General features: G+C 41.2%; 1 protein-coding gene across 5 annotated transcripts in view; it reads left to right on the top strand.

The window, feature by feature from the left end:
• The window catches only part of PLXNC1 (plexin C1), a 146,130-nt gene that overhangs the window by 50,791 nt on the left and 68,228 nt on the right, over nt 1-27,111 (top strand). For all 5 annotated transcript variants that reach the window (XM_087449102.1, XM_087449100.1, XM_087449099.1 and 2 more), the window contains exons 5-9: nt 3,488-3,602; nt 13,547-13,694; nt 17,025-17,112; nt 19,220-19,322; nt 19,463-19,567. In XM_087449102.1, the coding sequence (XP_087305228.1) occupies nt 3,488-3,602; nt 13,547-13,694; nt 17,025-17,112; nt 19,220-19,322; nt 19,463-19,567 (559 nt within the window). The remainder of the gene's footprint in view (nt 1-3,487; nt 3,603-13,546; nt 13,695-17,024; nt 17,113-19,219; nt 19,323-19,462; nt 19,568-27,111) is intronic.

The following is a 27,111-nucleotide window of genomic DNA, read 5'->3' as shown; positions in this document are numbered from 1 at the left end:
TTGAGTTGGGGGATGGGTGGGTCCATGTACTTAGTTGAGTGGCAATATCAAACTGTTATTACTTTGAGTAGATTAAGCTCTACAGCATATTTTATGAACAAACCTTCTTAAGTGGTTTCATTCACTAAGCTGTTTCCACATACAACTTTTTCATCTAAGGAAAGTTTTTTTTTTAATTAGCTTTTTGGGTTTTTTCTTCAGGCAGTCTTTTCTTTGCATTTGAGCTGGTTCCATTTCCTAATTTGCAGATTGGCTACGTCTGCATATTGGCCTTCTCATGTAGGCAGGAGCTCTAGCTGGAAATAAGGACTAGAAAAGTAAAGTGCTGATTGGGAGTCTTAGGACTTTGGGGAAGACCTTCAGTAGAGGATGTGGCAAAAGCAATAGCATAAGGTAAGAAAAGCAAATTTTTCTCTGCCATTTTCTCCAGAATGCCCTCATTCTAATCCAAATCCAATTTTCTTCCTATCTGTGGCCTGAAGATATGGAAATGAAGCCAGTTAAGAAGTCAGTCTATGTGAGAGTTCCTCACTGAGGATCAGCCTCACCACGAGTCGTGTCCGACAATGAGATTTTAATTTTATTTGGGAAAAGGCTTAAGTGTCTGTGCTATTGATGGTTGCCTTTGTGATACATAGGAATGAGAGTGATAGCTTTCAAAAGGCATCATTTCAAAGGAACTGGTTTTGTTTACTAAAATGTGGAAGCTATAAGATCTGCTCCCCCTCTTTAAGAAATCTCAATGTGTGGGTAATGTGCTGTCATGAAGATTTTATAATCTGCAGTATTAGAGAAGGAATAGGATACTGTTGTTGGTTGACCAACTGGTTATACAATCTTGATGTCACAGTTTTCTTTTTTCTTTTTATTTTTTTACTGGAGAGAAGCAAGAAATAGGATTTTAGAAATTTCAGAGGTGTTTTATAAACAAGGAGTTATGTTTAGTTGCTTAACATGGTTAGATTTTGTTTTATACCTTATACAGAATAGGAAATGAAAGGTTCATTATAGATTTTCTTTTTTTTTTTCCCAAAAGGTAGACTGAAAACCTCAACTGCCCCAGATTCGAACTTTTAGCTTACATTAAAAGTAGTCTCTTCAGGGGCTGACCTGGTGGCGTAGCAGTTAAGTGCGCGCACACGCTCCGCTTCGGTGGCCCAGGGTTCGCGGGTTCGGATCCCAGGCGCGCACTGATGCACCACTTGTCAAGCCATGCTGTGGCGGCATCCCACATAAAGTAGAGGAAGATGGGCACGCATGTTAGCCCAGGGCCAATTTTCTCAGCAAAAAAAGGAGGATTGGCATCGGATGTTAGCTCAGGGCTAATCCTCTTCACACACACAAAAAAGACCTCTTTACCATAAGTAGGAGTCAGACAAAAGTTGTAAGGAAACTCTAGAAAGAAAAATCACCAACAGAAGGAACCTATAGAGATTTCATATTTCATCCATTCACTCAAAAATATTTATTGAAACCCTAGTATTTGCATATCATGCTCCAGACGTTGAGGGATTTGCTGAAGCAATGTTAAAGACATTCTCCCTTCCTTTGAGGAGTGTAGAGCTTGGGGAGAAATGACATACACATATGAAATAGTTAAGTTGGAATTCAAGGCAGCCTATGATTAAATACCAAAATGTGTGGTTCCGACAAGAAATGCTATAGAAGTTCAGAAAAGAGAGTGATAACTCAGTGGCACTACTGTTTTCTGCCTACAAATTGGCAAATTGTAGCACTGTTTGTATGAAATATTTTACACTTGTTTTTTTGGCAGCCTGAGGCCTTGACTCCCAGGCAGCATTAAGAGCCTACAAAAATGTTTGTACTCTAGTCTCTCTAGGGTTGTCTTTTATTTTTTTCTCATAGGCAGAGGAAGTGCTTTATATAAACCAGAGTGCCCATGAGAGGCAGGTAGTTTTTGAGAGTCATAATCTCTTTCATGTACAAAATAAGGAACCAGCCTCGTCATTCTCTGCTTTTCAGTTCAGCAGTATTGTCCCTCCATTGCAAACCCTCCCTGACATTGAGAGGTGGTTTAATTTGAACTTAATGTCCGTGACAGATGAGCTAGCCATCAGGGGTCAGATAAATTTATGGCTTTGGAGAATTGCTGATGAAAATCCCCATGGTCGTGATGTTAGAGAAGGAACTGACACAGATGTAGGGGAGTTTGAATGCAGATGTGCTCACTGTAAGCAGGCTTCCCCAAAATGTCAGAATATGATGACATGCTGAAAGTATTGTACTTGGGGATGATGTTTTATGAAACTCACTGGCTTCCTGTTTTATTTTTGTCATGTTCAAATTAGCACAGAGCTCAAAGACAAAGCCATGGGGGCCTAAATTCTTAAGAATCAGGAAAAGAGAGAGAGTGAAGAGGGAGAAGAAAAAATAAAACACTTGTGAAGTGAAATACACTATTTGGGCCCACACCTCATTCCACTGAGAGCCTCTCCGGGACTCCCCACAGCTGAATGTGGTTATCATTTGGTTGCTTTTCAATCTTGTGATTCATGAATTTTCAGTTTCTTTTAAAACTCACTGTCACTGGTTCTCCCCCACCCTTTAATTTTAACCTTAGGCCTCGAGGCATAGATAACAGAGATGTTTTGTTCTTTCCTTAATATTATTTGATGGAATGTCTACGGAGTCCAACACCATTTGAAAATAACATGGCACTTGGTGTTCATTCTTCTTGTCGGGTTGGCGGCCCTTGTGATGAGGCTCGAGTTCCCAAGTTAGCGTGACCCAGAGTGACCGAGACATCAAGCAAACCAGTGATCTCACCACTCAGCTTCTGATCGTGTTTATCAAAGTAGTTGGCCCTGGCCACAGCTTAAGATTTATTTGGGGCATCCTCTGAGCTGGCTGACTTGGGAAAGTGGCCCTGGAAAGTGTTTCACCCATATCTTTTGATATAATTTGTTATCTGTCTAAGTAAATTAAATGTTATGTAGCTGATGGTTATGAAATGTTTTATCAAATTCTTGGGAAGACTCTGCCCTTGACATATTTTTATTTAATTATCATGCTGCAAAGGACAAAATAGTAGCTTTTTTTTTTAACAACAAAAAAAGCTACACAATAGGTTGCTATTCTGGGAATGAATCGCAAACCCAAAATTTATACAATATGTAAACCTTTTCTTGGGCTCTTTGCTAGATTTTTCTAGAAGAGAGCTCTTTAATTTTAGAGTACATGAGAGGAAGTGCTTTGGATGTATTTGGCAATGTCATCCTGAGACATGGCTCAGGAGTCTAAGTTCAACATGTTGTCTACATTTGTTCTCTGCTCCTAGAGATGATGGAAAAAACGCTTTGCTATTTTCCTGTTGCTTTTCATGGTTTTAGCATCATGTTCCTATTCTTGCAAAAAATCAATAATCCACTATACAAAACCTGGCATTTTGTACTGAAGCCAAGTATGAAAAAGTTTTGACTAATGCATGTGTGGGGTTACTGTTTTGTTGCCTTTTTTTCCCCAATAGGTGTACTTTTAAAGAACATTGTGTACATTCACAGAACTCAGAAAACTGGCTGGATATTTCATCTGGAGCTAAAAAGTGCCCTCAAATTCAGATGTTTCGAAGAAGTAAAGATAAGGTAAGAGGAAAGATTTTAATTTGTGTCTATTGTATTGTCTCATTTTGTACCATTGATGCTAACTTCCTTCTGTGTGTAAAATATCTATCAGCAATCAAATAAGCTTAGTTAGGAGAGTCCATTCATTTAGTTATCTAATATTGATTGCCTACTGGATGCCATACACTCTGCAGGATGCTTGGAAGGTAGCAGAGAACAAGACACGTTGTGGTCCTACCCTCATGGAGTTTGTTATCTTGTGGCACTGAAGATGACCCCTCAATACTTGAATTTAAAGAGAGGATGGACTTGTAATGTGGTAGAAAAATATGATGACAAAAATCAATAGAGAAAAAAGTTCAGACTTATGGTCAACAAGATTCCTTAAATGTGGCTTAAGTGTACAATTTGTTTTGTTTTATAGTTTCTTTTCCTAATGTGTTCAGACTTCTCCTGACAACTATCTTATGAACATGGCTTCAAGCAATATTGGTAGAGAGAGAGAAACCAGTGTGGGCAGTGAATATTGCAAGCGGGGTCCTTTGGAAAGAAAGCCAATGGGCTCTTGCTATGGCAGTACCACCATTGGCAGCACATCAGCCCTGTCATTGGGTGAAAGAAAGGAAGCGATGAGCATATTCACACGTTTTCTTATTCACATACCAACCATGCCCTATGGGAAAATGGAATTTTTGCCTTGCAGTCTCAGTGGTACTATAAGGAGACATTTTCTCCCTAATTATGGCTCTTGTATTATGAATAATTGTACAGAATCCCCATCAGCAGCCAGTTGACCTGTCTGTTGAGCTCGCTCTGTTTTATTTGAATGCCCTATTAACAAGGAAATGGACCACTTTCTCTTTTCCCTTACACTTTGCCATTTCAAATAGCAAGAACCATACCACTTAAGATGATTTAACATTTAATAAAGGAGAGCTAGAGCATTTAATGAGTGATAAATAATAAAAGAATCAAGCTTTCAAGTCATAACTGGTCAGAACTCATGGATTTAAAGTTATTTGGCTGTTGTCACTTCCTGTTGTCTTCTGGGGCCCAGTGCAGGGGATGGAGGGGGTTGAAAAAAAGAACTTTCAAAGCCTTGCTCCAAACCTCCACCAGCCCTGAGTCAAGAGTGAATAGATTCTGTGAAAAAGATGCTTAGGCATCTAAGCATAGGTATGGCCAAATTTGTATTTCTCTTCTCAGTCTGAAAAATAGCTGACTTTGCTGCTGATAGAGAATGGGAGAAAATACCATAATCTTTGAATATACCCAGGACTCTGATAAGTGGTTAAGATTAGGCAAGATTCTTTTTCTCTTATCATTTTGAAAATTTTAAGGGTAATACTTCCGCTAAACATAGTGTGGGAAAGTAGTTGTTCATTGAATAAAAAGTACTGCTTACACAATTTGCTTACGAATCTTTGGGTTTACTAGTGTAAATTAATCACCGTTTATATCTAGTCTGGAACATTACAAAAAATGTTTACCCAAGCAACCACTAGTGCCTGCTTCCCCACCCTGCCTCCCACTGTGGTTTACCCTAATGCCTCCAGAGTCTTCCCACACAACCATTACCTCACTCTCTCCAGCTCATTATCACTCTCAAGGTAAAGGAGATAAGAGTTTAGTAATTTGAGTAAAGCTATTCTTTGAAACCAACTTTGGACTGATTATTTTAATAACGTTGATAAGATGTCTGACCCCATCTCTTGGTCATATTATTTCAAAATATTTCCTATCCTTATGGTCATCTATGACTTACCTGAAAGCCTTAGATCTTTGTTTATTTAAATAATTCTTGATCCTGACCTACAGAGATGGCATTCTATGGTTTTCCTCAATTCTGTCTATCAGCTTGGGTCAGAGTTTTTGCTAATTGCTCATCATATAACATTCTAGTAACTTTCTAGGTACAGAAAAACCCATTTAACGCAGAGACTTTGTTCCCAAGAAGCTTCGTCTCTTTACGCAAAGCAATTAGAAGATAATATATCCTCATCCTCATTGAAGAATTGGCATTAAAAAGAAATAATTAGAGCAATTCCAATTGTGTTGGAGAAATTTCCATGAGGTTTTGTTGAGTGAAAACAGCAAGATGCAGAAAAATATGCATAGCATGATCTTACATTGATCAAAAAAGTCCCCATATATGTTTATGTATTTGTACTTATATATACATACATATATATATGATTATTTGATATTGGAGAAAAATATGGAAGAATTCCTATTAGGTTGTAAACATGGGCTCTCCTGATAGAATGACTGATGTGGTGTAGAGAGAAGGCAGAGACAAGTAAAGAAAAAAATGAAATCCTCACATACACAATAAACAAAAAGGATGTATGACATGATCGCATTTTTGCATGATGTAAAATTATATGTTTGTATACCTATAAAGAGATTTTAACATTCAGTAAAAATGGCTTATACTGATAAAAACAGAAAAAATATAAGAATAAAAGATATTTCCCACAAAGAGCATGGTTCCTAAAGGAGAGACACTAGAAACATTCTTTTACAAATTAGAATGAAAACAAGGAATTCCACCATCTTGGATACAATCAAGATTGTTTTCAAAGTTCTGTCCAGTGCAGTAATACAAGAAATAAGGAATAGAAATAATTATTGGAATGGACGAAAATATCATTATTTGCTAAACATAAGTGATAGTACATCTGCAAAATCTAAGTATATTAGCTTTTAAAACTATTCAAATTAATAAAAGCAAAATGAAGTGCTAAATGTTCAATAAACATTCAAATATCAATAACCTTACTACATGTGCGATAGGACAAACTGTTAACATACATTAACAAAAGATCCCATTCATTAAAAACAACAGGAACACTTAGGCATAACTCGAAGAGTGAGGTATATAAGCTATATTTTAAAATCATTTCTACTAAGTGATACATATTGAAACCAGCTACCCAAAATAGTAATTTTGGCTATGCAACAGCTTGTCTTAAGCAATTCTTTCTAATAGTGGTTAGTGGGGCAGTGGTCCATTGAGGCTGTCTATAATTCATGATAGGGAAAGTTTATCAATTAAAAACATAAGCATAAATAAAAAGAAAAACAGAAACACACAAGGTATTTTCTTAGAAGATGCGAAAAAACATCTTTTTTTTTTTGAGGAAGATCAGCCCTGAGCTAACATCCGTGCTAATCCTCCTCTTTTTGCTGAGGAAGACCGGCTCGGAGCTAACATCTATTGCCAGTCCTCCTCCTTTTTTTTTCCCCAAAGCCCCAGTAGATAGTTGTATGTCATAGCTCCACATCCTTCTAGTTGCTGTATATGGGACGTGGCCTCAGCATGGCCGGAGAAGCGGTGCGTCGGTGCGCGCCCAGGATCCGAACCCGGGCCGCCAGTAGCAGAGTGCACGTACTTAACCGCTAAGCCACAGGGCCGGCCTGCAAAAAACACCTTGAATATATCCAGACACATATTACGTTTCTTGGTGGGAAGGTATCATAAAAATGTCACTTCTTTTTCACTGCAGGAGTGTCTCGTTAATTTTCTTTTCCTTGATACTTTTCTCTTGTCTTTTCTATGCCTGCTTCTCTGTAGCTCTTCTCACCGTCCATACTGATTTGGGCGCTCCATTCATTGGCATCAGGTGGGAGCAGAGTAGCTTTTCAGTTACTTGAAGAAATCCAGATGCCAGAGTGAAGGAATGGCTCATGTTTCCCCAGTTGCTCCTGGAGCTTGAGGCCAGCAGGGTGACTGCAGAGATGAAGTGAGCTTAGAGATGGCACAGAGTCCCTTTATACCTTCAGCTCTCTGATCTGCTCTTTACTCATGTTACTTAGGCTCCAAGGCAATTGAGATCGTCGCAGAGAGTCAAGCAGTTCTTGTCATCTCCAAAAGACTGGGAGATGTGAAATTCCCTTCCTTTACACATTGGTGTGATTTGTCAAAGAATCTTCCTGCCCAAAACACTAACCTATTAGCACTGTTCTCAAGGTTTCATCTGTGGGCACTTGTGTTGCCTGGCACCCAGTATTGAGGGTCCATGACCAAGACTGCTTCTCACATGCCCCTGCTCATATCAGAGGCATTTTGGGGTCCAAAGGCCTCATGTTGGACTCAGACCTAAGAGTGAGTCCAAGAGGAGAAATCATGGAAAACAAGAGCAGGAACTACCCCCAGCCCTGTCATGTCCGAAATGACCCCAATTCATACCATTTGCAAAGCTTGGGGGAGTGGATTCCCCAAAGCAGTTTCTTAAACCTTGAGAATCTGCAAGAGAATTACTGAGGTGGGAGAAAGGAACTCTGTCCTGAGCTCACCACCCCTCAGGCACGTGGAGAATAGGAAGTAGCACAGGATTATGCATGGGAGGTGGGGAGGTTGGTGGATGTGGGGTGGGAAATCAGGTTGATCAAGTTCCCTTGTTGGGAAATCATTCATGGAGTCAGTTGGATACAAGCAGTGAAGAAGGTTCACGCTACAAATACGGTGTTCTCACCTCAAAGCACACTGTAGTTCCAGAAGGAAGAGTGTGTGTCAGGGTAAGCAGACAACACAGTTTTGTACCAGGATATGTCCCTCTGCCCCTGAAACTAGGCTTCTGTCAGCCTCCCCAGCAGTGATGGGTAACGGCTGCTGTTCCCAGCTGACCTGACTGAGCCAATCCGAGAACTCTTCTCTCCTCGGGAAGGCTGCCTCCCCATTGCGCCCCTGAGCAGTCAGGGAGGGATTCTGCTCCATGGAAAAGGACCCATCTCCCGAAGAGACTGTACCTGCTGCCTCCACCACAGCTTTCGTTTTGACCCATTTCCAGCTTGGCCAAGTTGGGGGAACGGAGTGGAGATTGCCGTTCGTTCGTTCCCCTCTCCTCTGCCTCAGTATGTCTTTGTAACCTGAGCTGGTGTCATACAAAGGGCAAGGGAAGTGCACACACACCCAGAACTCTTTTGCTGGTCAGCGATTCCCTGAGTGTCTGTCCTCGCCCGAGCCTGTGCCGTGAGTCTGTGTTGTGAAGCTTGGGACTCTGGAGAGGAATGGGGATGGGGAGGGGTAAATGTTGCCCTCAGAATGCTTAACATTCTTTTGTTGTTGGGATCTGTTCTTGGGGAGGGAGGGGGTTGGGGGAAGCTTGACCTTCTGTCTTTGTCAATAAACTCTCATTTACACACACACACACACACACGCACACACACACACACACAATGTCACTTCTTCTGCAATCCCTTTTCTGGATTCATGTAATCCCAGTGAAAATTTGAATAGGCTTTGTTTTAAAATTAATATAAAATTCATCTGGAATAATATGAAGTGGTGAAGACTATCCAAAGTATATGTTGAAAAAAGAAAATTATGTAAGCAAGACCATTTCCATGTGATTGTACACATATATATAGTGGCAATAATTCAGCCCATGATTCTGGTTTAAAAATAGGAATGATTGTACACATATATATAGTGACAATAATTCAGCCCATGATTCTGGTTTAAAAATAGGAATATAGATTCATGCAATAGAGTACAAAGCTCAGAAATAGATGTAAAAATTTTAGAGATCAGATATAAAATAAGAGAAAATTATTTCATAAAAGATCTTGTTAAAATAACTGGCTTGCAATATGGACACAATTTAATTCATATTATACATTAAATATAAAAGAAATTTTAGGCTAATTAAGAAATTCATATAAAAAGCTAACAGAAAATAGAGTTGAGCATCAGATAATTCGGAAGTACAATTTTCTTAGCTCTGAAGCTATTATGCAATAAAAGAAAAATATTCATATCCTTTAAAAAAATCTGTACAACAAAAAATAAAAGATAACTAAAGCACTTACCTCAGGAGAACATTTACAACAGGCAAAATATTAATTGCAAGATATTAAAGCTAGGAGAAATTGAAAACAAAAACATCAAAACACCACAAAGTAAGTGGGCAAAAACGTATATTCGCGCGAGAGGAGGTTTAGAGAGTCAGATACAGATATGGAAACATGTTCAGCTTCACCGGTTCAAATAAATACAAATTAAAGGGATAATAAGATATGCTCACACCTAGTGTTGGCCATGCCAGTTAACATAACCTTTTTGGGAAGCAATTTGGCGATATGTTTCAAAAGTCATAAATATATTCGTTCTATTTAAAGCACTAATTTCAGACTTGGAATTCTGAAGAAGTAACTTGAAAGAAGAAAAACCATGAGCATGCAGATGCTGTTGCAGTAGCGTTTATAGAATTAGAAACCTAGAAATAGCCAAACTGCTTGGCATTAAGAGGAATGTTTAAGTAAAATAAGGTCTATTGACCTGATAGAATGTTATGCAGTAAGAAGTTCTTTGGCCCCAAGAACATTGCCAGCTAATTGACATTCAAACTTTCTCTCATCTGACCCTTTGTGTCTTCATTCCCTCTTTATCCAGCTTAGTTCAAGAAAGAGCTATCAACCTGGTGAGGATTCCCATGTTGGGTTTATTAAGCCAAGCCTTCAGCTTTTTATCCATACTCTCCTGGAACCCAAAGTCACGTAAAAATACCTTCAACTCCCTGGCTACCCTCTTCTTCCACTACACTTGAACACAACTTGGTGTCTGCTATTTTCAGATCAACTCCAATTTTTTCTGTCCCACTGTTCCCCTGAAACTGCTCTTGCTAAGGTCACTAGTGAACTCCATGTAGCCATTCCAGCAGATACCGTAAGTCCTCATCTTGCTGGGCCTATTGGCCGCGTTCTTTAAATTCTCTCTTGCATTGCCTTCCATGGCGCACCTTCTGCGTGTTCTCTTCCTTCTCTTTGGCCATGCCCCAGCCTCCCTTGCTGGCTCCTTCTCTCCCTGACTGGAGTTGTTTCAGGCCCAGTTTTGGCTCTTCCTCTCTTCTGACTCTATACTTTGTCCAAAGACAATCTTATCCACTCTCAGGGCTTTATATACCTTCTATATGTTCATGTCTCCCTTATCTCCAGCCTAGATTGCTCCTCTGAGCTCCAGGCTCGTATCCTCCTAATTATCACACAAGTATCTTGAACTAATCACATCCAAAACTGAAGTCTTGACTTTTCCACCCAAAGTCTGCCTCTCCCTCAGTGTGTCCCATTGCCGTATATGGTACCTCCATCCATCCATTTGCTCACCAAAATCTTCTATATGCATGTGCCCCACTTCCAATCCTGCCCCAGGCTACCTCTAAAGGATATCTTGAATTTGTCACTTCTTTCCATTTCACTGTACCATCCTAGCCCAAGCTTCTATCATCTCTTAATGATCTCTTAATACTGGATGGCCCTCCAGTTTTAGTCTAGTGTTCTTTTCCATACTTCTACTAGACTGTAAGCTCTTTGAGGGTAAGGACTGTAGTTGTTTGGTTCACTAAAGTATTCAATACCTGTGCAGTACTTGGCACATGTTAAGTGCTTGATAAATATTTATGGAATAAATTAAGACAACGATTACAGTTATATAAAAACCATGTATGTGAGAACTAGAAGGAAATGTGGAAAATTTAAAACAGTTGGTGAAAATAGGATTTAGAAAAACTTTCTGATACTTTTGTTACATTTGAGCGATGAAATAAATTTAAGACATATACATATACAGGATAATATGTGATGTTAACAGTGTAGATATAAATGCTGGGTTGTAGAAGGCAGCGTGAATGAGAGTTCAGCCCTTTATTGAAGATGAGCTAGCAGGAATGGTTTGGGGTTTGTTACTATGCTCATGTCCCATAGGGATGGTTGGACTTCAGTCCAGTTGAAGTTGAACTATAAGAACTTGCCTTCTCCAGCATGATTCTATGACCCAGAGAAAGAGTTTTTTGAAAATGGAAAGGTGGGGATGATCACAGGGCTAGAATAGACTTAGCAAGCTTATGAGAGACAGCAGAGTCTTAGCTGGCCTTGCAGAAAGTCTGGGCAGAGGTCAGAAGTATAACAGCAGATAGACACCTCCCAGCTTGTCTGGGACCACAGCTCTTCATCGTAGGTGATAGGGTTACCACTTCCTCTGCTCCCAGCTTCCTAATGGTTAGCCCACCTTCCCACCAGATCCCCTTCATGCATCTGATACAAAAGGGGTCCACCTTTGCATATTAATTCCTTTAAAATCTTTTTCTTTTTCTTTTTTTGCTAATCTTCATTTTCTTTTTTTTAAATTGAAATATAATCGACATATAACACTGTGTAAGTTTAAGATGTACAACATGTTGATTTGATACATTTATATATAGCCATATGATTACCACCATAGCTTCAACTAACACCTCTATTATGTCGCATAATTATCATTTTTGTGTGTGTGTGCTGGAAAAATTTTTCTTTTCAACTGGAGAACTGGCTACTTAATTCATTTGGGGAAATTAGGGGAGAATTTCAAGATTTTCTTTTTGTGTCTGTGTGTGTACACACACACACACACACACACAAATCTGATCATATATTTGACCACAAACAAAACCTCAACTTTTCAACTAAATTGACATTCTGCACTTGTCTAAGTTAGCATTTACTAAATTCTTTCCTTTCCTTTCATAATTGGCATAGTAGCTCATGTTTTAGAGAATGGATTCTTTTAAAAAAATTATACTAACTTTTGTGAAATTTGTAGTAGATAATAGAGTTAAAACAATATTAAATCAAAGTTTTTTTGAGGTGACCAACTTCCATGTAACTAATTTCATATTAACACAAAGTTTGCCATAATTGCAATTGTATTATTTCTAATTGCAATAAAAGAATGAGAAGCAGAATTGACATAAGGTAAATCCTTCCTGATGTTTGCACTGTGCTTCTTTTTAAAAAATTAAAATTGTAGATAATTGCTAGTGTTTTTTTTCTTTGTTTAGTATAATTGCAAAGAAACCAAAAACCAAACCTTAACTAATTTTAAAAGTAGATTTCACAAGCCACCTTCTTTAACTATAATAACATTAACAATAAAAAATAAAGAGATGAAAAATGTATCTTAACACCCGAGAGATCAAGGTACATCCTCTTAAATAAACCCTGGGCCAAAGAGAAACAAATGAAAAAAAAATCATGTATTTGGATGGGAATCCTTAGTATCATAAAGATGTAAAATCTCCTAAAATTAATGCACATGTTTAGTACAATTCCAGTTAAACTCACAGTCTCCTCAACCCATTTGGATAAGATGATCTTCAAGTTCATATGGAAGAATAATGTCTAGGCAATGCTAAGAAAATTATGAAAATAAGAAATAAGGAGAGATTTGCCTTATCTGATGTTAAAATATATTTAAAGTCACAGTAGTAAAAACTTGATGACATTGGAATAGAAGTAGATCAATAAATAATGGCAACAGTGCAGAGTTCAGAAATAGATTCCAGATATATGGTAATTTAATATATGACCAAAGTGGTATTTTAATTCGATGGGAAAAGGAGCATTTTTTTTTTAGTAAATGGTTATGACGTAACAGATTAACCATCTGGATAAAAATAAAGTTGGACCCTTATCTCACACTATATATAAAAATAATTTCCAGATGGATTGAAGATACAAGTTTAAAAAAATAAAACAATAAAGATGGTGGAACAATTTTGTATTTGTCTATAAGCTAGAGTTTGGGAAGAACTTTATAACCCAGACAAGAAACCCAGTATTTGATTACATAAAAACATATTATGTAGGGTGAAAGATACCACACACAAAATTGCAAGACAAACAGTAGATTAGAGAAGATATGTGTCAGTAATATGACAGATAAGGATTAATATCTATACTACACAGAGAACTCTTAAAAATTGATAAGAAAAATATACACAAAGCAGAAAAACAGTTCAAGGGTATGAATGTGTGATTCACAAAAGAGCAAATCAAATAGCCAGTAAAACATTTTTCTTTCCATCAGCAATCTGAGAAGTTCTCCTTCTATGGCAGGTCAAAGGGTGAATTCACTTAAGGCTCTGGGATGGATGGAAATGATGCAGAAACAGTGATTTGGTTCTTATGTCGTCATCTTCCCTACACAGACTACAGTGACCATGGTGGGAAGCTTCTCTCCAAAACCCTTGGATTGTGTGGTGAAGAACCTGGACCCCAGCAGGGAGCTCTGCAGGGGTAAAAGTCAGCGGGGCGAGTCCTGCACCTGTAGCATCCCGACCAGACCAACCTACAGAGGTAAGTGGACTCGGTCCTGGGCTTTGATTTGAAAGCAAAGAAGGCAAGAGAACCTCCTGAGTTCAGGTTGCCCAGGAAGCAAGTTAAATGACAAGGAATCTAAGTGGTCCCACCCTGTAGACTTACTCTCTCCCTGCCGCCTGCTTTCCCCTCGGTCCTACTCACCTCTGCCGTACCTCAGCCCATGACTCAGGACCCCACTATCACATGTGACTGGAGAATGACAGAGGAGGGTGCGTTGGAAGGAGAGTGAGTAAAGCCAGAGACCATTGGGCTGACCCTACCGAAATGATTCGGATAATCCCGAGATCTGAAAAGCTGGGAATGCCCTTGGTGAGATGAGAAAATAGAACAACTCGTGTTCTATCACTTAAGTTCATTGCATTCATTCATTTGTATGGGAAATATTTATTGAATATCTGCTATGTGCCAGCACTGTGCTAGATGCTAGGGATACAGTGACCAAAAGAGACTAGCCTGGGCCTTGCTCACAGTTTTGATAGCCTCTTGGAGTAGAGACAAGTAGACAGCTCATTATAATGCAGTGTGTAAATAGGGGACCATGGTGAACCATGGGAAGCACGTGAAGGGGAGCCTAACTGGACTGGGGCTTGGGGGTGAGGGGGCAAGGAAAGCTTCCTGGAGGATGAGTGGGGTTGAGCCAGACAAAGAAGAGGGGACAGAGTATTCCAGGCAGAGACCAACTGGTGTGATGGCCAGAAGGAGAGAAAAAGCTTTGTTTGAGGAGCCAAAAGAGGTTCTATGTGGCTAAGGCGAATGGCGTAGGGACAGGAGGAAAGCAGAGTGATAGAAAATGGATCCCAAAGAAGGCACAAAGTGTCTGGCACAAAGTAGCCATTTACAGGCAATAAATTTTTGTTGAGCGAATGAATGAAGGAATAAATGAATGGCTGCAGGTGGAGAATGGGCTGGAGGAGGGAAGGACGGAGTTCTAAAAGATCAGCTAGAAGGGAGGCTGTTGCTGTGATCTAGGTCAGGGTGACGGTGAGAGCTGGAGTATTTGGAGGCAGATGGGGATGGAGAGAAGTGGATGGATCCGAGAGATGATTAGGAGTTACAGTGGACAGACTGAGGATTCTTGAGTCCCTTTGGGTGAGAAAGACTAATAGTAAAGCCAAGTTCATGGTGCAGGCCTCCTAGAATGGGTGAAGATCATAATGGAACTGAGGGTCGTGGCGAGAGCTGGTGTTAATCAATCCAAAATCCCTCAAAAGGGAATTGAATGCACCAGGCCAGAGACCGGAGCTTAAAAAATGCCTCTCAGCCATTGGGCTCATAGTGGCTGTTTGGGTCTGAATTGCTTGGAAAATGATTTCTGTTCTTTGTTCACACTATGCAGCCTTTATGATATGGTTCTAGTTAATTTTGGTCATTAACATGCAGATCTTGCTCACCTATAAAATATGCTTCTGCAGTATTTGAGAGTGCCTTGTAAAGCCAGTTGGTTGCTTTTAGAGCCTCCATCAATGGCTCTCAACTTTAGCCTGCCCTTTTTTCTGCATGCCTTGTGTGTTCTGAGCAGGCAAACAAGCTCACTTCCCACCTCTTGCACTCAGCCAGCCAACGGCCATTGCCAAACCATTGCCAAACCATTGTCCTAGAGTGGCCTCACCCCTTTCACTAAATCCTGTTGCTCTTGTGCTTTGAAACATTGCGGAGAACTCACCTCTTCCATACAGCCGTGCCAGATTCTACTGTAACTGTCCCCATCATTCTAGCACCCTCTGAGTCCCTGACAGGCACCCCAACCTTGGTAGCTTGGTGTGAGCTACATGGGGCTCACACCACTCACAGGTGTTTCTTTGACTGTGCTGTCATTGTTGTGTTTTTTCACCTAAGTTATTTTATCTCTTCCAGAATAACTGTAAATGCTTCCAGAGCAGAGACCGTATATATTCATTTCCTTGTGGTGTTTCCCAATATTGTTTTATGCACAGTTGATACTCAGAAAAGTACGACTTTTGCGAGTCTTCATCACTGGACACTTGTAGATTCCACTGACATGGATTTTCACTGGGAGTCCCTCTGCTTACTGTTCATGAGTTTGTTCTTCTAACATGTATCAGTGTCTGCTCAGATGCTCTTGCTGAGAGGTCATGCCAGCCTTCCAAACCTCCTTGTTTCTGGAACAGACAATTATCATTTCACGTAGACCTACTTTATGTGAGCAGAATTTTATGTGGCATCCTAGCTTTCAGAATGAATTTTATTGCTGTGAGAAGCACCTTAAAGTAAGGATTCTCAGGCTTTTGGAATCACACACCAATAAAATTTCAGTAAGAAAATTAGAGGTGCCAACAAAGTTAGGCCAACATCTTATTTTGTCAAGTAAACATTTTCATTTGAAAAATATCATCTACTATCCCCATTAATTCGTGAAAGGAATAAGATATTAATACCAAAATTGGTGACAGTGAAGACATCACAGAGTACCATTTGTCCCTGGGCACAACACGATTTGAAAGGCGCTGCTCCAGGCTGTGGCACCCAGACCTGGCTGTTTACAGTCATCACATAGGGAGCAGTGCAAACCACAGATTCCCCGACCCACCCCAGGCCTCCTGAGTCAGGAGTGTGGCTCCAGAATCTATATTTCCATCAGTATCTCAGTTGATTCTGATTGACAGTTGGGCTGGGAATCACCTTGGATAGAATACGTAAGTTCAAGAGAGACAGGAAATGTGACGTTTCTCTAATGCTGATTTCGCAGTTTTTATCTTTCTTATTACTTTATTCTTTTGGGTTTTCTAATCAATGGGTAGGTTTTCAAAAGCAAATAAGAAAACCTTCATCATAGATTTGGCGACAGTTGGCTCCAAGGAGATCGTGGATCCCAGCCCATGGGAACCACACTTTAGAGTTTGGTAGGTAAATATTTGTAGTGCGGATTTTTCTGAAGGTGCCGGATTTCCTTTCTAACATTCTGATTATCATGTTCTAGGCACTTCTTGCTCGGTGACTTGTTTTATTCTTATGCTGTGGCCAATTACAAGCTGAGATAGTGATCCTGGGGAGAGTATGAGATGTAAATGAGCTGTAAAATGGCTTCTTCCTAGTGATTATCCATGGGAGGCCTGGAATGCGAGGTGGGCCTGGGTCTGTTTGGAGGTTTGCGCTGTGCACTCTGGCTGCCTGACGTGACTGGCCCACAGGGAAGGAACCACATACTGATTGAAATGTTAGCGAACAGCTGGCACACCCCCACCCCCTCCAAGGAGGAGGCGAAAATATTTAGTTGTTGCATCTACAGTTCTGCCTGACGGTAGCGGGACTCTGCGGTACATGACTCTTTTTCACCGTTTGCTGCAGATGGTTTAGTCGTCGACGTGACATTCTTCTTCAATTCTTCGCATTTATCAGAAAGATTCAACTTTACCAACTGCTCATCATTAAGAGAGTAAGATTTTATTTGAAATTTAAATATTCTCTCATTGGTTTTAATTTATTTATTTGCTTTACTCCTCAATTTCCTGAAGAACTCTTTTGTGGCGTAGAACTTCCCAAAGTGCCTTTTGGAGCGTGACCTAACGGGAGATAGGAAGGCCCCTGAGCTAATAAGCGAGCTCGTTCAAGCCCTAATAAGTAAGGTGGAGCTGTTAAGGAGCACACAGCTGTGTTAAGTGTTCCTGGCATTGGGAATCTGGGAGAGGATATGAGCATGAGATAAGGGGAAGTCATACTCAAGGAGAAGGACAGGATGAAGTCTCGTTCATTGAAAGAACATGTTAATTCTTCCCCCTCCCCCCGCCCTTTGGCGCTGTTGAGCCGTGCACCTCTCTAAGGTAGGGCCACACCTCACTCTTTGCTTCTAAAGCAGAGAGAAGACAGAGGAAATATGTGTCTCAGATTCCTGATTTTCCAGTTGGAGGATGGGGTGGAGGTTCCCATGGAAACCATGGGACGCTGTATTATTAGTGATTCTGTCGTTCATTCAGTGGTATGATTGACCAACGATGTGAGTACCAAATGTGGTTTCTTTTGGCCTGGCCTGGGAACCGTTGTTTCTCTGGGGAAATGAATTCAAACTGGAAACTGAGTTGGGAGCCCACTCTACAGTGATTAGAACAGGAGCCCCCGGATCTCAGCTTTACTGCTACAGCTCTTTGAATGAGGGACTGAGTTCAGTTATTTATAATAAACAGAATGAATTTAGGGAGGGGAAAAACCAAACTTGATACAGAAAGCCTCAGAAGTCCATGAAAATAGGAAAAAAAAGGGGAGAGGTAAATAGAATTATAGAGCTGAAAGAGAGTTGAAACATGATGCACCCCCCCCCCCCACCTTGCCCCATTGTGGAGGCCAGAGGAGAGGAAGTGACTCGCCCCAGCTGCTGCAGGGAGATAATTAAGAAACAGACCTCAGACCCACAGCTCCCCAGAAGGCGAGTGCCCCTTCCTTGGGCACCTGCTTCCCTCAGTATGGTAATCACACCTGAGGGGTGGCGATGGGAATGCAAATCACAAACCTGCTTCTAGGGCACTGAGGTGGCCAGGTAAATACTTAAGCGAGTCTTTTCTTCTCCCATCGAAACTGCAGTTTCTATAGGTCAGAGTCTCAGAACATTTGGGCATTCCTTGAAGAGTACATAAAATACCAGTGGTGTCCTCTCACTGTCCCCAGGCTGAGACCTTCTGTGGCCCTTCTTGGCTTCTTTTGCACACCGACCTCGATTTCCATTTTTATCGTTCCTTCTTTAACTCCGATTATCCTAATAAGTGCTTTTCACATCCTCCACTCTTATCCACGAATGATAGATTATTTGATTAGTAGACACAGTTCTTCCTTAATTCGATTAAAAAGCAAACACTGGCACCCCGTTGCCTCTGCTTGCCAGGTAACCCTTTTGGTCTCGCATCTTCTAGGCAGTTGGCGGTCTTACTGCTGCGGTGAGTGAGGGTGTGCTGATCTGGGGGGAGGGGAGGAGATCAGCCTCCAGAGTGAGACTTACCTGAGGGTAGACAAACAGCAGAACTGGATTCAGAGGGCCGGCCCCGTGGCTTAGCGGTTAAGTGCGTGCGCTCCACTGCTGGCGGCCCGGGTTCGGATCCCGGGCACGCACCAACGTACCGCTTCTCCGGCCATGCTGAGGCCGCGTCCCACATACAGCAACTAGAAGGATGTACAACTGTGACATACAACTATCTACTGGGGCTTTGGGGGGAAAAAAAAAAAAAAAAGAACTGGATTCAGAAACAGATTCAATGGGTTCCTGTTACCTACCAGCGCAGCAGGTCACCCCAGCTTCAGGTTTCCATGGCAACACCTCTGCAGGTATGATGACAGTCCGTCATCCCCGAGGGCTGCCCAGAGCAGGGCACAAAGTCAGTGTTCTATCCCCAGCCTCAGAGGAGTGTCCTCCCTCCCTTGGGCTATTACAGCCTCTCCAGGGTTTTCTTTTCTTCTTCTTCTTTTAAATGCTTATACGCCATGTCACGGAGGAAAATTCTAGGATATGAACATTTTCCTAAAAATGTAGGAATTAAGCTGCTTTTCCGTGTTGCCAGGTGCCCAGTATGTATTGGAACTGGCTGTGCTTGGTGTACAAGTGAGAGAAGGTGTATCCACCCCTTCACAGCTTGTGACCCTTCTGATTACAACAGAAACCAGGTAAAGTGACATTTTTGGTATTACAAGGTTTAACCAAAAATAAATGTTTGTGACCGCCCATCCCAGCCTGTCTTTTGTGTTTTTTTCAAACTCTGAATTTTCCAGTTATTTGGGTGTTGAAGGAATGTTCTTCGTTTCAGGCACTCTGCCAAGTTGCTGTTGGAAAGTGGGCACCACCCAAGACAGCAGCGGGAGGAGGAAGATTCAAGGAGACTAAGAGTGACAGAACCAACCAGGGCTTTCAGGTCAGCCCCTCTTTTTGTATTGATAATGGAAAAATCCCCCTTTAAGTGACAGTAACAGCCACTCCTTTGGGTTCCTTTTAAAAATTCCCTTTTTTACTTGCTACCAAAATTCCCTTTTTTACCTTTGGTTTTTGACCAAGTTTCATTTAATTGGCTCAATACATCAAAGGCTGCACACTCACATAAAAGAAATTAGAATTCCATAATTATGAAAAATGATGATGTTCCAGCAAGAGTAAAATTTTAAAGGTGACTTTGTGGCTCACTCGGGGAGAGTTAGAAGGAAGTATAGCACACGGCACTGGGGATTTCAGTTTGAACTGCGTAACATGATTGCTTTTCTGGGAGTAACATGCCGGGGAGAGTCTATGCAAAGTATACAAACTAACCTCGTTTGGATTTTCTTTACTTTGTAGAGATGATCTAACCAGTAGTGAATAGCACCAAAACAGAGTTGTTTCTATATGATAAATGTACATTTGTCTCCACCTCTCAAAAGTGGTAATTTTTCAGGAAATTTCCTTGGAAATTCCTTATTTTCTTCATAGTGAATCACCAAACTCAACTAACAGACTTGTTTGAAAAGAGAGGACATGACCGTGTAAACATTTCCAGGCAGAACATGGTGGCTGTGCTTAGGGAGCACGGAAGTGCGGGCTTCATCCAGTGGACAGAAGTTAATTGAGCGTCTACTGTGAAAAACCAAAAAAAAGGACAGGTTCTTGCTCTCATTAACTTTGGGGTCTAGTGGGAGCAGACAAATTAAAAACAGCGTTTTTTTTTAAAGGCTCAGTTCTCTGTTTCATGGCTAATCTGTGGCTTCGATTTATCCATTTGCTGTTATTTAAGGTCAAGGGCCAATAAAAGTAAGCAGCACATTTTTAATCACTGTCGGAAAGTTGATAGTAACTTTGGGTGAATTAAGTAACAGGCTAGGGAATGTGAATCAAAATGGATCATGAAGTTAATTAAGGGCATTAGAAAAGCCTGGTGTGCCAGTGTCTCCAGACTTTAAAAGTCTTTGAGGTTTTATTAAGTGAAGGGCCCCTTGTCTCTTCCCATTGGTTTATAAAACTGAGGCAGAATAACAGGAACTTGGATCAAGGAGGCAGTGGCTTTTTAAAAAAAACTAAACTTCTCTTTTGTTGTTGTTTCAGTTGTTTTTTTAATTTTGGTAAAATACACATAGCAAGAAATTTACCGTCTTTACAGTTTTTAAGTGTACAGTTCAGTAATGTTAATTACATTCATGTTGTTGTGCAACCATCACCACCATCCATCTCCAGAATACGTTTCATCTTGCAAAACTGAAACTCTACCCATTAAACAATAACTCCCCGTTTTGCCTTCTACTCGGCTCCTGGCAATCAGCATTCTACTTTCTCTCTCTATGAATTTGATTACAGTCATGTGCCACATAACGTTTTGGGTCAACAATGGATCACATATAACGGTGGTCTGTAAGATTAGTACAACAACAAAATTGCCTAAGGATGTATTTCTCAGAATGTATCCCCGTTGTTAAGCAACACATGGTTGTACTCCAGGTACCTCATATAAGTGAAATTATACAAGATTTGTCTTTTTGTGACTGGCTTATTTCACTTAACATAATGTCCTCAAAGTTCATACATTTTGTAGCATGGGCCAGAATTCCCTTTTTAAGGCTGAATAATATTCCATTGTATGCATATACCACGTTTTGTTTATCCCTTCGTCTGTTGATGGACACTTGCATTGCTTCCACCTTTTGGTTATTGGGAATAATGCTGCTATAAACATGGATGTACAAATACCACTTCAAGACTCTTTTTAATTCTTTTGGGTACATATCCAGAAGTGGAATTGCTACATCATGTGGTAATTCTATTGTTAATTTTTTTGAGGAATTGCCATACTGTTTTCCATAGCATGCTACAATTTTACAGTCCCACTGACAGTATACAAGCATTCTAATTTCTCCACATCCTCGCCAACACTTGTTATTTTCTGTTTTTTTCATAATAGCCATCCTACTGTTGTTTCTTTGTGGTTTTAATTTGCATTTTACTAATGACTGGTGATATTGAGCATCTTTTCATGTGCTCGTTGGCCATTTGTATATCTTCTTTGGAGAAATGTCTCTTCAGGTCCTTGCACGTTTTTTAATCAGATTGTTTGATTTTTTTCGTGTCAAGTTGTAGGAGTTCCGTATATATTCTGGATATCAACCCCTTATCAGATATATGATTTGCAAATATTTTCTTCCGTTTTGTAGCTTGCCTTTTCACTCTGTTGGTTGTATCCTTTGCACAGAGGTTTTTAATTTTGATGAAGTCCAATTTATCTATTTTTTCTTTTGTTGCTTGTGCTTTGGGTACCATATTTGAGAAATCATTGCCAAATCCAATGTCTTAAAGCTTTTCCCTCACGTTTTCTTCTAAGAATTTTATAGTTTTAACTCTTAGATTTAGGGCTTTGACCCATTTTGAGTTAATTTTTGTGTATAGTGTAGGGTAGGGGTCCAACTTCATTCTTTTGCATGTGGATATCCAGTTTTCCCAGCACCATTTGTTAAAAAGACTGTCCCGTCCACATTGAATAGTCTTGGCATCCTTGTCAAAAATCATTTGATTATATACGCAAGAATTTACTTCTGGGCTCTCTATTCCATTGGTCTATATGTCTGTCTTTATAGCCATAGCACACTGTTTTGATTACTGTAGTTTTGTAATAAGTTTTGAAATCAGAAAGTGTGAGTCCTTCAACTTTGCTCTTCTTTTTCAAGATGGTTTTGGAAAAAATTAAACTTTTCGAGGTAATTGTAGATTCACATGGAGTTGTAAGAAAATAATACAGAGAGATTTCATATATCTCTTACCCAGTTTCCTCCAATAGTAACATCCTGCAAAACTAGAGCACAGTATCGCAACCAGGATATTGACAGTGACAACTGTCAAGATACGGAACAGCTCTATCACCTTGTGAGTCCCTCAGGTTGCCCATGTATAGCCACACTCACTTTCTTCCTCCCTCCCACACCCCACCTCTGACCCCTGGTAACCATCTGTTCTCCATTTCTATAATTTCATCATGTCAAGAATTTTATATAAATGGAATCATCCAGATGTACCCTTTTGGGTTTGGCCTTTTTTTTTTTTTTTTAAAGATTTTATTTATTTTTCCCCCGCAAAGCCCCAGCAGATAGTTGTATATCATAGTTGCACATCCTTCCAGTTGCTGTATGTGGGACGCGGCCTCAGCATGGCCGGACAAGCAGTGCGCCAGTGCGCGCCTGGTATCCGAACCCGGGCCGCCAGCAGCAGAGCACGCGCATTTAACCACTAAGCCAGGGGGCCGGCCCAGGGTTTGGCCTTTTTAACTCAACATAATTGTCTGGAAATTCATCCAAGTTCTTTTATGTATCAGTAGTTTGTTCCTTTTTATTGCTGAGTAGTGGTCCAGGCAATGGCTTTTTAAATTTCTTTTATTTTAAAGAAAAAAATAAAGTCACTGCATCCTGTTTTCCTGTATTGTGTCTACCTGCATCTTTTGACCTTTGACACTGTGATTAAAAGAACCAGGGTTACCAAGAAAGCAGGAAGAGGCTGAAATGAACAAAAGCCCAAACTTGTCTTCAGTGCTTCTGTGGATGACCCTTCTTAGTTTGCAGAAAGACCTTTTGTTGATACTGAAATATTGTCTTTAAAGATATGATTCAGAACAGAATCTCAATTTTGGTTGATAAGGAATGGAGTATTATTTGTCACAGGAGATGTCTCATGCTCTGTGGAACACTGCTGTCTTTCGTTTTCATGTGGAACATGTAGATCCAGGTTTCCAGTGTGGGTCCTTGTGTTGGCCTTGAGTAAAGCACCAAACACTCTTTTCCTAGCAGAAAAGCCATGGAGAGCTTTCTTCAGGGCATCTTCCCACATCACGTGTGGTTCTGAGTGCTTCTTTTGTGCCAGGCACTGGGGACACGAGATGTGAATGGTGCAGACACAGTCTTAAGCTTTGTGATGCTGAGCTTGGGTTGATTCTTCCCACAGGTGTCTGTCGAGCACCTAGTAGTTTCCAGTATACTGAGCTCCATGGATACCATGAGGAGGACACAAATGAATCAATCTCAAGAATCTTTTACATGAGTACATAAATAAGAATACAAGATAAAAAATGCTAACATAAGGAAAGTACAGAAAGTATACAAACCCACAGAGCCTTTCTGTGCCTGGGGCCTTGTCCTAGTCATTCCTGGTTTAAGCCCAGTGCCTGGCAGTTAAAAACACTTAATCAGTGTGGTTGGTTAAGTCTTTGATTGATGGATGGATTGATTGACAGAGATGGCGTTGCAGCCAACCTTTGAGGGACGAGAAGCATCCAGACACATGGAGACAGGGGAGTGGTATTGTAGGCAGAGGGACTAGCATAAGCAGAAGCATAGTGGGGCACTAGAAAATTCCAGGGCACCCATTACAGGAGACCCCCAGTAATTCAATTTGGCTGAAGCAGAGGATGCAGGAAATTATGGGACAAAGGTTGAAATGACCCTAGAGCCTGCATCGATAGGGCCTTACACGCCAGGCCTAGGAATTTTGACTTTGTTCTTCGGTGGCAATAGAGTGCTATTGAAGACTTATATTTTTTCAGTCTCATCTGTCCATAGTTCTGATTTATTTTATTTAATTAATTTATTTGTTTTATTTTTTGGTGAGAAGGAGTGGCCCTGAGCTAACACCTATTGCCAATCTTCCTCTTTTTGCTTGAGGAAGAGTGGCCCTGAGCTGACATCTGTGCCCATCCTCCTCTATTTTGTATTTGGGACACCGCCACAGCATGGCTTGATGAGCGGTGCGTAGGTCTGCACCCGGGATCCAAACCCACAAACCGAAGTGGAGCGCGCGAACTTAACCACTCCACCACTGGGCCAGCCCCGACATTTTATCTTTTAATGTAAGAATTTTCTCATCCAGGATGTGGTACTTATGAGATAGGGTTCCTGGTTCAGTCCCAGTGTGGACCTGTTGCCTTCACACTGTTTGATGACCCTATGACCTGTCCCTACACTCTGACCTAAAAGCATGGGCTGTCATTTACCAGCGAGGGCGCATTAGGGAAACGCATCCCCAAAATAAGGAAACAAACTCAAGAACTGATGCTGGCCCTTTGGATGAGAAGGATTTTCAGCTACAAAGGCCAGTCTCTCTCTGAGTTGGGTGGCCCTGTCGCCCTGCCCTAACTTCGTTTCCTCTTCTTAACAATCTTATATCTGGTGCCTCTACCTGCGGACAGAAGCAGTGGCTGCCCTCTCTTTCCTGTTCTCAAGGAAAAGTGTGAAGATCTATGATATGATGTTGTTCTAATGTTTGTTATTCTTCACAATGTACTTATCACTGTAGGGTAGAAATACGCCGTACAAAGCCATGGCTCCTGCTCTCAAGGAATTTATATTTTGTTCTTTCTTTTTTTTTTTTTTTTTTTAAAGATTTTATTTATTCAGTTTTTCCCCCCAAAGCCCCAGTAGATAGTTGTACGTCATAGGTTCACATCTTTCTAGTTGCTGTACGTGGGACTCGGCCTCGCGTTGGACGGAGAAGTGGTGCCTCGGGGCGCTCCCGGGATCCGAACCCGGGCCGCCAGCATCAGAGCGCGCGCACTTAACCGCTAAGCCACGGGGCCGGCCCTATTTTGTTCTTTCTTTCTCTTCCTTGTACCTTCTCTTCTCTTCCTCTATCACTTTTGAATGTGCATTTTAATTTCTCGTAGGCAATCCAAATTGACCCCTCAGGGACCTTGCCTTTTAAAAGTGACTTAACTTTTGTTAAGTGATTAAACTTAACTTTATATTAAGTTTAATGTATACCTGGTTTATTTTATTTATTTATTTTTTTTCTGAGGGAGATCAGCCCTGAGCTAACATCCGTGCTAATCCTCCTCTTTTTGCTGAGGAAGACTGGCTCTGAGCTAACCTCTATTGCCAATCCTCCTCCTTTATTTCTTCCCCAAAGCCCAAGTAGATAGTTGTATGTCACAGTTGCACATCCTTCTAGTTGCTGTATGTGGGACGTGGCCTCAGCATGGCCGGAGAAGCGGTGCGTCGGTGCGCGCCCAGGATCCGAACCCCGGGCCGCCAGTAGCGGAGCGCACGCAGTTAACCGCTAAGCCACCGGGCCGGCCCCTACCTGGTTTAATATATACCTTGTTGAGTAGCTTCTATGGGCCTAGCATTGTGCTAGGTGCTGTGGGATTCGCTTCCAACTGTTCATTGATTTATTCCTTCAGAATATGTTTACTGAACACCTACTGTATGCTAGACAGGCAGGCAAAATGTGTACCCTCATGGAGCTTACATTGTAGAGCTTATATTTTGGAGGAAGTAAGATTCATTTTCATGAAGCTATTGAGTGCACACATCAGAAAAAAGATACAAAAAAGAATGCTGGAATGTACTAAATTGAATAGTGGTAGCTAATATTTGTTGAGCCTATGCTATATCTTCAGCTCACAGTATCTCTTTATTTAGGCCTCACAATGGACTTGTTTTTCCCATTTTATAGACAAAGAAATGTTGGCTTGCAGAGGGTAAGTAGGTAGTAAATGATAGGCAAGAGATTTGAGCCCAGCGGTCTGACTCTAGAGCCCACTGTTTTAACCACTACTCTACACTGTGTGACCACAGTTGAACAAGTGTTAAACCATGTAATATTGATGATAAAAGTCAGTCCAGGAGGGAGAAAACTAATATTGGCTTCTCTTGGCATTAGGCTGGCAAAGCCTGCCTCATCTGTGCCACAGATGTGGGATGGGACAGAGACCTCCAGCCTGGGCAGGCTGTGAGGGGAGTGGATTAGCGTTGAAGCCTTGGGGGCGGGGGGTAAGGCGGGGTGTGTCAGAGTGAAGGAGTCAGACGGGGGTAAGGCTGGCATCTTCTCCAAGACTGGGAGAGTAGGAGAAGCCTTGAGATGGAGAACTGAGTCCTTAGGGGAGTGGAGCAACAAGAATCTCGTGCTGAGGTGGAAACTTGGCAGAGGTGTGGATTTTGAGTGGTTGGGTTTAATTTGCAATTGGGAGTCTCCATTGGAGGGGAAGAGCTGCCTTCCCTGGTCACAGAGTCCTGGTCACCCAGTCCAGTTCTGAGGAGCCACACTTGAAAGGTTCAGTGACCCAGAGTAACAACTTGATGGAGTGGCCTTGGCGGCCCCACCCTGGGCCATGTCAGCCTCACCTAGAGTCCCCAGGTCAGAGAGGTGAGCCTTGATCTCTCAGCACAGGGCCTTAGTCTGTCACCTTCTCCCTGGAAGTCTCCAGGTCTATCTCAGTAGGCATTTTAACTCTTGGCAGTTCTTGGGAGCAGCTGGAAGTTACATCCCAAGTTTTCTGGGGCCTGTACCAGGGCCCCCATGAAGGAGCATTTGCCTGGGGGCTGAGCATCAGGTGAATAATCTTTTTATTCCATTTAACTCTCTAATTTTTCTTTGGTGGGATTGTATTTTGCTATTTTCTTTCCATATCTCACCTCTTACACTTTACCATCTCCACTGCTGGTTACCACTCTTCTCAATTTA

The sequence above is a fragment of the Ceratotherium simum genome, chromosome 25 (genome assembly GCF_057802395.1).
Source record: "Ceratotherium simum simum isolate JZ-2026a chromosome 25, ASM5780239v1, whole genome shotgun sequence".
Classification (NCBI taxonomy): Eukaryota; Metazoa; Chordata; class Mammalia; order Perissodactyla; family Rhinocerotidae; genus Ceratotherium; species Ceratotherium simum.
The sequence above is the reverse complement of the archived record's forward strand: the minus strand, read 5'-3'. Positions and strand labels throughout refer to the sequence as shown.